This window comes from Pteronotus mesoamericanus, unplaced genomic scaffold, assembly GCF_021234165.1.
Source record: "Pteronotus mesoamericanus isolate MK-2021 breed Mesoamerican mustached bat unplaced genomic scaffold, CSHL_Meso_final scaffold_137, whole genome shotgun sequence".
NCBI lineage: Eukaryota > Metazoa > Chordata > Mammalia > Chiroptera > Mormoopidae > Pteronotus > Pteronotus mesoamericanus.
Window position 1 is genome coordinate 5,931,208 of NW_026555306.1, and position 11,257 is coordinate 5,942,464.

The window sequence follows — 11,257 nt, forward strand, 5'->3', positions numbered from 1 at the left end:
ATGGTTTATCACTGCAATTGAATAGGGATTAAAATCTGCAAAGGGAAAAGGTGTACCGGCACATCCACGACTGGCCAGGTGGCCTCTCCTAGTGGAGTCACGTGGACAATGCTGAGTTCTCCCAGCGCTGCATATTGAATTGTCCCTGCTCCTCCCAATTCACATGTTGAAGCCCTAACCCCCAATGTGACTGAGTTTGGAGATAGGGACTTTAGAGGTAATTAAGACTACAGGAGGTCATAAGAGTGGGGTCCTGATCCATAGGATTAGTGTCCTTATAAGAAGAGACACTGGCGTTCTCTCTGAGGAGCAAGAAGGTGATCGCCTGCAAGCCAGGAAGTGGCTCCCAACAGGCTGCTCCTTGGCCTTGGATTTCCCAGTCTCCAGGACTGTGAGGAATACATTTCTGTTGTTTAAGAGCTCCCGTCTCTGGTGGTTTACGGCAGCCCAAGGCTGACAAATACACCCAGCGACAGTGTGTGACAATGTGTACCCGTGCTGCTGACTGTGGAAGCTCACCCGGGCCTCGGTGTCCAGGGACTTTACTGGGGGCCTGTTACAAGTTGAACCATGTCCCTCCTCCAAAAAAGATACTGAAGTCCTAACCTCCAGTACCTGTAGATGTGACCTGGTTTGGAAATAGGGTATTTGCTTTTTCCTTTCTTCAATGGAGTTTCTCTTTGACTTGTTGTGGGCTGTTGTTTTCTTAGGAGCATTAAAAAAATTGTGGTGAAATACATAGAAAATAAAACTTAACCATTTTAACCATTTTCAAGTAGACAATTCAGTGGCATTAAGCACATTCATAGGATTGTGCAAACATCACTACTAACCAGTTCCAGAACTTTTCCATCACTCCAAAAGGAGACCACCGTACCCATGAACAATCCCTCCTTGTTCCCCCTCCTCCGACCCCAGGCAATGCTAAACTACTTCCTGTCTCTGTGGATTTACCTATTCTGGACATTTCGTATAAGTGGGAATCACTTTGTGGCCTTCTGTATCTGGCTTCTTTCACTTAACATAGCATTTGAGGTTCACGCATGTTGTAGCATGGATCAGAACTTTGTTCCTTTTTATGGCTGAATAATTCTCCATTGCCTGAATAGAGCACCTTTTTTTGGTGTTTGTTCTTTTAGTTTTTGCCCTTGTTTTTTAGAGAGAGGGGAAGGGAGAAAGAGAAATATCGATGTGTGAGAGAAACAACAATCAGTTGGCTCTCGCGCACCCCCAACTGGGGATCTGGCCTGCAACCCAGGCATGTACCCTGACTGGGAATCGAACTTTCAGTTCGTAGGCCGGCGCTTAATCCACTGAGCCACACCAGCCAAGGCTGTTCAGTTTTTTTGTTTTTGTTTTTTAATTGATTTGAGAGAGAAAGAGAGGGGAAGGGGAGAGAGAGGGAGACTGATTTGTTGTTCCACTTATTGATGTATTCATTGGTTGCTTCTTGTATGCGTCCTGCCTGGAGATCGAACCTGCAACCTTGGCACATTGGGATGATGTTCTAACCAATGAGCTACCTGGCCAGGGCTTATTCAGTGTTCTTTCTGTGCTAGCTAATATTCAATGCTTCGGGCTTGACGGTGGGGTGGGCAGTGCAGACCCTCACAGGTACCTGGGGCTCCTCTCTCTCAACTCAGCATCATCGGACCCTCACTAAGCCTAGGTGGGAGCGAGGAGGTGGGAGTGAGGCCTAGAACCTGGCTTGGGGATTGAGCAGGTGTGGAGGTGGCAGAAGCACCACCCCAGGATCCAGGACCCTGGGTACACACTCCTTACCCCTGTAGACTTCACTTACAAAACACATATTCAAAGGTAAAGTTATTAAGAACTTGAAGATGGCAGTTTCAGAATGTGGAACCCCTGGCATGAGGTCCTTAGGAGTGTGGGGCCCTGTACAACTGGTGCCTGCTTCTCTCTGTGGAGCTGGGAGTCCTGTGTGGACTAGAGACCCAGCCCTGAGACAGGCAGGAGGCGGAGTGTCCTTGGGGAGCTTGGGGATGGCTCTGGCTTTGGGGTCACTCTAGCGTGAGGCCCCTGAGGGCAGCAGCTGGGAGGCCATAGTCTCCTTGTTTTTCCCAGCTCCTGCATTGACTGGATGTGTGCCTGGCGAATAAATGAATGCCTGATCCAGCACCTCACGTGGAGCCCTTTCTCCAAGAGCCCACTCCTGGGACCACCCTGCCACTGAGGATGGCCCCAGGTGACCCCACAATCTCTCTCTGCCTTGTGGCCTTCCTGTGTGAAAGGAGAAGTCAGAAGAAGCAGCGCTTCTAGGACATTCGTGGCTCCTGCGGTTCCTCTTCTGTGGATGGTCCCCACCCCCATTTCCTCCAGAAGCTTCCTATTGGAGCTCCTTCCGGGCTATATAGGCAGGTGCAGAAGCCAGAGGGTCCAAGAGCAGGCCCAGCGCCGGGGATCCTGGAGATGCTGCAGCTGCTTCTGCCCCTGCTGTGGGCAGGTGAGTAGGCGGAGGGCCAGGGGTGCCGGGCCTGGGGCCAGCGCCAGGGCTGGGGCTGACGTTGCAGCCGAGCCTCTCTGCCCCGCCTTCCGCAGGGTCCCTGCAGAAGGATGTAGAGTACCAGCTGAGTGTGGAGGAATCGGTGACGGTGCAGGAGGGTCTGTGCGTCCATGTGTCCTGCGCTGTGACCTATCCCCAGGTTGGCTGGAACAGCTCGACCCCTGCTCGCGGCTACTGGTTCCAGAAAAAGGATCATCCCAAACCAGATCTTCTCGTGGCCACAAACGATCAAACCAAGAGAGGGGTGAAAAAAAAGAAGGCCAAATCATTCTACCTCTCTGGGGACCCTAGGGACAACAACTGCTCCCTGCACATCACAGAGGCCCAGAAGAAAGACAGTGGGAAGTATTATTTCCGACTGGAGAGAGGCCATGTGAACCACACTTACCAAAGCAGCCTGCTTACGGTGGAGGTGACCGGTATGCAATGGTCCCCGGGAACAGGCCACAGGGAGGCGCTGCAGTGCAGGGCTGGGCTGCCTCTCTGAGAGGCGCACACAGGGTCCCCTCTGAGGTCTGGCCTCCTCCCTCCCCTCCAGCGCTGACACAGACCCCCGACATCCTTGTCAAGGAGCCCCTGAAGGCGGGTTGCCCCAGCAACCTGACGTGCTCCATGCAGGGGGCCTGTGAGTCCCCCACCGTCTCCTGGACCGGAGCCGCCCTCAGGCCCCTGGGACGGGACCCTGCAGCCTACAGTTCCTCGGAGATCCTGCTCGCCCCCCGCCCGCAGGACCACGGCACCAGCCTCACCTGTCGGGTCACTTTCCCCAGGGCTAATGTGAGCACGGAGAAGACCATCACGCTCAACGTGACCTGTGAGGGCGGAGCCAGGAAGCCGTTGGCGGTGGGCGGGGGTCGGGGGGGCGGGGGGGGGGGGCGGGGGGCCGGAGGAAGGGCTGGAGAAAGGCCTCTGACCTTTCTCTCTTCCTCTTCCCATTTCTGCGTCTCCTGGGGTGGGTGGCTGGGGAAGGGCCCGCTCCGACTCTGTTCCTCTCTGCGTCCCTCTATCCAGATGCTCCACAGAACCTGACCATCGGCGTCTTCCGAGGAAACCCCACAGGTAAGCGGGGACGTCCCCTCCCCCAGGATGGGATGGGAGCCCGAGGCTCAAGGCCAGACCCAGGAGGGCCACGGTGCCCGTGACGCACAGAGATTGGGGCGGGGCAGGGGTGTCCTGTAGGGGTGCACCCAGCTCACTCTGACACATAGTGTTAACTTACTATTCATTATGTGCAAAGACGATCTGTCAAATAGATGCACCACCCAGGTTAAGGAATAGGACGGCCACTCTCCCTTTGGTGCCTCCTAAGTGCCCCCGTCCCGTTTATGCCCTTCCACTAGCCTCGGAGGAAGTTGCTGCGCTGAATTTTGTTACTGTTCCTTTTATTTTCTCTTTTTAATACTGTATCAGTACATACCAGGTTTAACATGCACAAAGCCAAGAAAACCAACAATGCCAGATACTGAATTTATATTGCACTGTCCTTTGAACATCCAGCAGAAATAAACTGCTGAATGCAGACACCATGCAGTGCAAATTTTTAAAAAAATATTTTATTTATTTCCAGAGAGAGGGGAAAGGAAGGAGACAGAGAGGGAGAGAAACATCAATGTGTGGTTGCCTCTCATGCGCCCCCTACTGGGGACCTGGCCTGCAAGCCAGGCATGTGTCCTGACTGGGAATCGAACCAGCAACCCTTTGGTTTGCAGGCCAGTGCTCAATCCACTGAGCCACACCAGCCAGGGTTATTTTCTTTTACTTTAGTTTCAACTGGGGTATAATATGCATCTAAAGTGTAGAATGTGGTGATGTAATATCCATACACACTGCAGAAAGATCACCACAGTCACATGAATGAACACAGCCACATTCCTACTATTATTTTTTTTTTATCATCACCCGAGGATATTTTTTCATTGCTTTTAGAGAGAGAGGAAGGGAGAGAAGGTTTTTAGAGAGAGAGGAAGGGAGGGAGGAAGAGAAGGAGCCAAACATCGATTGGTTGCCTTTGGTATGTGCTGCCGACCCTCCCACCTACTCACCCACTGAGACCAAACCTGAAACCTAGACACGTATCCTGTCCGGGAATTGAACCCGTGATCTTTCGTTTTGTGGGATGACACCCAAACAACTGAGCTACACCGACCAGAACATCCTATTTTCTTATAATTTTACCAAATATGTTTGAATCTCTACATGATGTTTAACTCACCATGTTTTTGAAAACTTTATATGGATAAGATTGAAATGTATGTTCCTGTCTGATCTTTTAATTTTTTACTTTTAGTTGAAATTAAATTCATGTAACATACAATTAGCTCTTATAAAGTGAACAATTCAGCCCTGGCTGGTGTGGCTCAGTGGATTGAGCGCTGGCCTGCGAACCAAAGGATCGCCAGTTCAATTTCCAGCCAGGGCATGTGTCTGGGTTACCAGCCAGGCCCCCAGTAGGAGGTGCACAAGAGACAACCACACATTGATATTACTTGTCCTGTCTTTCTCCTCCCCTTCTCCTCTCTCTAAAAATAAAGAAAATCTTTAAAAAAAATAAAGCAAACAATTCAGTGGCATTTAGGGCATTTGTAATGTACAACCACCACCACTATCTGGTTCCAAGACATTTTCATCTCTCCAAAAGGGAGCCCTGTGCCTATTTAACAGTCCCTTCTTTTCCCCACTTTTTCCAGACCCAGGGGACTACTATCTGCTCTCTGTCTCCATAAATTTGCCTGTTCTGAATATTTTTATACACATGGAATCACACCATACAGGATCCTTCATGTCTGGCTTCTTTCACTTAGCGTGATGTCCTCAAGGTTCACCCACATAGTATCATGGGTCAGAAGTTCCTTTTCATGGCTGAATACTATTCCATTGCATGATGGACCATCACCGATTTCTCCTTCCATCCGTTGATGGAACACTGGGGTTGTTTCCACCTTGTGGCTAATGTGACTAGAGTGGGGTCACAGTTGCCTTTTTTTGCATGTGGCTCCACCTCATGTCCTTGACATTCACCCGTGTGGCTTGTCGCTGTCATTCCTGCCCCTCCTTGTCCGCAGATCACACTGCTGTGCAGGGACCACGCTTCAGTTTTCCATTCCACCTTTGATGGGCACTTGAGCCGCTTACAGGGTGTGCTTTCCGTGGTATCGCTGCTGCGAATGGTCCCCTGGCGAACGGAACAGCCAGGGCGCTGCTTCTGAAGCTTTATGGACCCTGAAACTTTCTCCAGGGTCTGGTGACAATGCAGCTTCTGCATTTCTAACCAGAGCCTGGGGGGTGTGGGTGCTCCAGGGGTGTGGGTGCTCTCCGGCTGCAGTCCTCGCTATGAGTAACGGGGCTGCAAGTTTTACGCCCAGGTTGCAGGGATGGAGATATTCAATGTTACCAGGCAAAGGCGTTCTAGCATAGGCCTGGAGGGCAGCACGAGGAACTGGCCATAAGCGTTACCTCGGACCAGAGAAATGTGTTGCCTGAAGAGGTCGTGTGAGGAGACTTCATTTCCAACACCCCTTCCTCCTCTATGAATTTTAAAGATTTTATTTATTTTTAGAGAGAGGAGAAGGGAGGGAGAAAGAGAGGGAGAGAAACATCAGTGTGTGGTTGCCTCTTGCACACCTCCCACTGGGGACCTGGCATGTGCCCTGACTGGGAATCGAACCAGGACCCCTTGGTTCACAGGCTGGCACTCAATCCACGGAGCCACCCCAGCCTTCCTTCTCTGTGCATTTTACAATGCAACCTGTGAAAGCCCTGCTCGTCCTGAGGTAACTGGGGGAAGGCAAAGAGGAGCTAGACATGAGGTCCTGAGGCGCCTTCAAGGATTTGGCACTTGAGTGTAGTTGGATACTCGGATGAGGGACATCGAGCAGTTCAGGAAGGAGAGAAATGTGGACCATGGTGGCTCCTCAGAGAAGTCAAGGGACAGCTCCTGTGTTCGTCAGCAGATGGATGGGCAGAGAAACAAAACATGGTCTATCCAGAGAGGGGACATGATTCAGCCATGGACAGGGATGAAGCAATGACACATGACAGCCTGGGAAACGTCACGCTGAGTGAGAGAAGCCGGACATAGATGCCACAGAGTATGGTTCCATTTACACACGATGTCCCGATTCGCAGAGACAGAGAATAGGTTAGGGGTTGCGCTGGGCGGGGCGGGGGCGGGGCGGGGGGGCGGTGGTGCTGGGAGGACTCGGGGAGGCTGCGGAGGTGTGCGGGGTGTGTTTTTTGGAGGGGCTGATGAAAATGCTCTAAATCGCTTGCGGTGATGCTAAGCACAAGGAGTTGTATGGCCTGGGAGGTACATCTCAGTAAGGGTGCTTGGAAAACTTACTTGTGGCGATTCCTTCCCAACTTAAAAAACGCGAAGGCGAGAGAACTGGGAGGAAGACTCGGGAGCTACAGGCCTGGGCTCAGCCCCCTCCCTCCTCCCTCCCTTCAGAGCTGGAACTCGTGGGAAACGGCTCATCTCTGCCAGTCCGGGAAGGGGACTCTCTGCGCCTGCTCTGTGTCGCCGACAGCAACCCTCCCGCCACGCTGAGCTGGGCCCAGGGCAGCCAGACCCTGAGCCCCTCACAGCCCTGGACCCCCGGGGTCCTGCAGCTGCCCCGGGTGGGGTCGGGGCATGAAGGCGAATTCACCTGCCGAGCTCAGCACCCGCAGGGCTCCCTGCGCGCCTCCCTACATCTCTCCGTGCGCTGTGAGTGGGGGCAGGTGGGCGCCTTGGGGCAGGACACCCGGGTCCCGGGCGGGCAGAGGCACCGCTGACCCTCCCCCTCGCTCCCCACAGACCCCCCACGGCTGCTGGGACCCTTCTGCTCCTGGGAGGACCAGGGTCTGCGCTGCAGCTGCTCCTCCCGGGGCCAGCCGGCCCCCTCGCTGCGCTGGCGGCTGGGGGAGGGGCTGCTGGCGGGGAACCACAGCAACGCCTCCCACGCGGTCACCTCCCGCTCCGCGGGGCCCTGGGCCAACGGCTCCCTGAGCCTCCGCGCGGGGCTCGGCGCCGGCCTCCGGCTCAGCTGCGAGGCGGAGAACGTCCACGGGGCGCAGAGCGGCGGCGCCCTGCTGCTGCCAGGTCAGGGGCCTGCTGGGGGCCGGGGCTTAGGGAGACGGGCAGGGACCCGAGCCGGGACGGGGCCGGGGGAGGGGCGGCGGCCTGACAGGAGGGGGTGAGACGGGAAAGTGGGCGGGGCAGGGGGAGGGGCGAGTCCTATGAGGACGGACTGGCTCAGGTTCCCTGGGAGGAAGGGGCACAGGGCCCCGGGGCTTGGAGGGGAGTCACCCCAAACCCTACCTGTCTTCAGGGAAGCCCGAGCTTGGGAAATCGTTCCTTCTGGGGGCTGTCGCGGGAGCTGGTGTCGCTGGCCTGCTCAGTCTCTGCCTCTGCTTCATCTTCAAGTGAGTGCGGTGCGCAGAGGGAGGGCGACGGCAAGGGGAGGAGGAGGAAGCTGGAGGGGCGGTGCGTCCCCACCCCGATCCCAGCCACCCGTGAGGGGCGCCTGCTCTCACTGTGAGAGCCATCTGCCTGGGTACGTCCCCCAGTCCCGGCCGTGGGCAGCCCTCCCAGCCTCTTCGGCGGGAGGAAGGGTGTCCCACTCCAAGCTCCGAGCCAGGCAGGCTGGCGAAAGGTCCCGGCCTCTCCTTTCAGAGTGAAGGTCAGCAGGAAGGACGCACCTGAGGCTGCCGCCGTGGCTGCCGGGGAGGATGCCCCGTCCCTGCTGGGCCCCACCTCCAGGGTGAGTCATGGGCCCTCTGGCCATCCGGGCCCCTCTGGCCACCTCTGTCCTGATGCCTTAAGATGATCATTGTGCCCCAAATAGGCTTTTCCTCTTGGGTCCCCATCAACTCAGTCACCCCTGCCAGCGACCTGGGAGGCCCCCCCCCCGCCCCCACCCACATCTCCTCTCCCAGAGCCAGGGATCTGTCCACCTTACTGAACGGGTTCGGGTCCAATGGGACCCTCCCTGCCTCCACCTCCCCATTTCTCCCTCCCGGCTCTCTCTCTCCTCCCCAGCACAGGATGTCAGAGGGATTGCCCCCCAGTAATGGTCCACTACAAGGTCAGGGGTCCCCAAGACACTCATGTTCAATAACTCACTGTCAGGACTCAGAAAACTTAGAAAGTTGGACTCATGGCTCTGGGTCATTCCAGGAGATGGCTGGGGGTTAAAATCCGCCAAGGGCGGGGTGCCTGGGAAGGGTCCAGGAGACACAGGCACTAGCTCCGTGGTCTCTCGAGGGGAGTGACGGAGTGACGAGGACAGCTCCCAGCAGTGCTGTGTGGCAACACACAGTGGGTATTCCCACGGGGGGTGGTCCACTTGAGCCTCGGTGCGCCATTTTAGTTGGGGGTTGGCCTAGGAGGCATGGCTGCCCGCCCAGGTAGCTGAGCTCGGTCCCCATCCCCTGCAGAGGTCAAGCTGACACCACGCGGCAAAGCCCCCGCCCGCGCTCGCAGGGGCTGCCTGCTGTGGCCCAAGGGCCCAGGTGAACCAAGACACTCTAGTCAGGCAGGACATTTCGTGGGCTTAGACCTCCTCTCCGGGGGGCTGGGGGCAAAGGGCCAAACTTTGCTTTGGGCGAGGCTAACCCTTTACTGTGGTATCCTTTGTAGAGTTCATAACCAGCTCACGAATGCGTTTGTTTGAACTTCTGAAATGCTTAGTGGCCCCTGAGGGCAGCCCAGGTCCGAGCAGATTCCTGCCCTTCTCATACCGCCTGCCCCATCCCTGCGCGCCCTATTACAATCCGCAGTTAGAGAGTAATAGAATGCACTACTGTCTCAGTGGCTGTGTCCCCCACTTGCAGGCCGGTGGCTGGTCAGGGATGGTGTCTGCTTTGTTCCCCGGTGAATAGGCCCGGCCGCGGCGCAAGGAAGCTGTCCCATAAAGCACTAAAGCCAGAGACACCGGGACATGCATCTAGGCCCTACCAACAACTGAATGTGTGGTTTGGGGATATTTACTTAGCCTTAGTTTCTCCACCTGATACTTGAGAGGGGATAGCGGCACCCAAGTAGATTGTTGTAAGGGATCTAGGGGACTGGCAGTTGGTTACCAGGGGCGGGGCATTGTTACCCTCAAATACTTGCTGACTGCGGGAATGAATGGGGGCTCCGCCAATGTTTGTGGAATGACGAGAGGAAGGACTACTTTGCTCAGTTTCCAGGTTCGTTTGTGGGCCCTCCTTGCTGTCTCCCAGCCCCCATTATCCTAACATGACCCCCTTTCCTCCGCCCCGCTCAGGGTTACCAGCCTGAGGGCACGCCGCCAGGCAAGTACGGAGACCTCGCGACCCCGGCGGTAGCCGCGCCCAGCTCGGGGGAGGAGCACGAGCTCCATTACGCCTCCCTCAGCTTCCAAGGGCTGAGGCCCTGGGAGCCCTCGGACCACGAGGCCTCCAGCACCAGCGAGTACGCAGAGATCAAGATCCGCGAATGAGGACCCCCAGCTCCAGCGAGCTGTGGCTGGAAGACCCAGGGCGTCTCTGGGAAGGGAGACGGCAGGGACAATTCCTGCGAACGAGCCTGCGAGAACTGCATGTGCGTCCCCCTGGAGTGGGGATGGGCGGGACTGGGCTCAAATTCCAGCCCGGTCACCCATTACGAGCTTGAGCTTGAGCGAGTCACTTTACTTCTCAGTCGCCCCTCTGTAATGGGGACACAATAGACCTAACGGGGCAGGGCTGTGGTGGGGAGTCGAGGCAACGGTTACAGCGCTGGACAGGTGCGCGTGCGCACAGCGCCCCGCGCCTGAGGTCACGTGTCTTCCCGGGGCAGCCCGCCTGGAGTGAGGCCCGGGCATCCTGGCCCAGGTGGGGACCGCTCTGCAGGGCTGTTCCAGCTCCGGGGCTCCCTGAAGGCCTGGGCGAGGCTGTCGCTGGGCGGCAATGCGGCTCTGTCCCCGCTGCCTCCTTTCCCTTCCCTCCACAGGGACCGCCTCCGGGGCGTGGCCGCTGCTTCCTAGAGACCCCCTTCACATATTGTACCACACCCAAAAAATCATTCACTAATTATCTGAACTAAGTGATCGGTTATCCAATTACCTGCCTCGTTCTTTTATTATTTGCCCCTGACGCTCTGGTTCTTAACGGTTTCCTTTTGCAGAGTTTGCTTATAAAATTCCTTGCCGTTACAGCCTGTGTTCCATTTACTTTGTAATTAGTTTGTACAGTGGTCACATCCAGCTTGTTTTGTTCACTTTTCTGTTGGTTGCCCATTTAGTTTTCCCCGTGGTTTCCATTAATGAGAAAACGTGCGCGCCATGAGCCGACACAGTGAACAGGCCCTGGCCGGCATAACCTTAACCCCCTGGTGCAAAACTGCTGTTCGGATTCGCCGGGCTGGGATTCCACCCTCCACGGCACCGTCTGCTTGGCCTTGCCATGCCTCGGGACTGCGTTCCATCTCTTAATCAACGACTTCTGACAACGGTGCCAAAAGGGAAAAGGACTCACGGGCATGGACAACAGTGTGGCGACTGCTGGGGGACAGAGGGTGTAAGGGGACTAAGTGGCAATGGGGGAAAATACAATAAAAAAAGATTAAAGAAATGAGTATCGCAAAAAAAAAAAAAAGAAAAAAAGAAAAAGAAAATGGTGCCCACAGACAAAATGAGAGGCTTGTTGTCATATTTCCTTCATTGACACGACACAAGATTTGCTCCCAGGCTGGTAAAGAGTATTTAGGGACATCTATGTCAAAGAATCATATTCTTTGGGGATAAAATC

General features: G+C 55.5%; 1 protein-coding gene and 1 non-coding gene across 2 annotated transcripts; one reads left to right on the forward strand and one right to left on the reverse strand.

Moving 5' to 3' along the window:
• Positions 1 to 2,299: 2,299 nt before the first annotated feature.
• SIGLEC11 (sialic acid binding Ig like lectin 11) lies at positions 2,300 to 10,985 on the forward strand. Its single transcript, XM_054588550.1, is given in 10 exon segments — positions 2,300 to 2,354; positions 2,357 to 2,464; positions 2,560 to 2,943; positions 3,063 to 3,338; positions 3,536 to 3,583; positions 6,972 to 7,229; positions 7,320 to 7,604; positions 7,834 to 7,927; positions 8,178 to 8,265; positions 9,775 to 10,985. Coding segments are annotated over 10 exon segments (1,776 nt in total). The 5' UTR covers positions 2,300 to 2,314; the 3' UTR covers positions 9,970 to 10,985.
• On the reverse strand, positions 3,924 to 4,059 carry LOC129082986 (small nucleolar RNA SNORA8). Its single transcript, XR_008530451.1, has one exon. It is a non-coding gene; the product is annotated as a small nucleolar RNA SNORA8 (small nucleolar RNA).
• Positions 10,986 to 11,257: the final 272 nt, after the last annotated feature.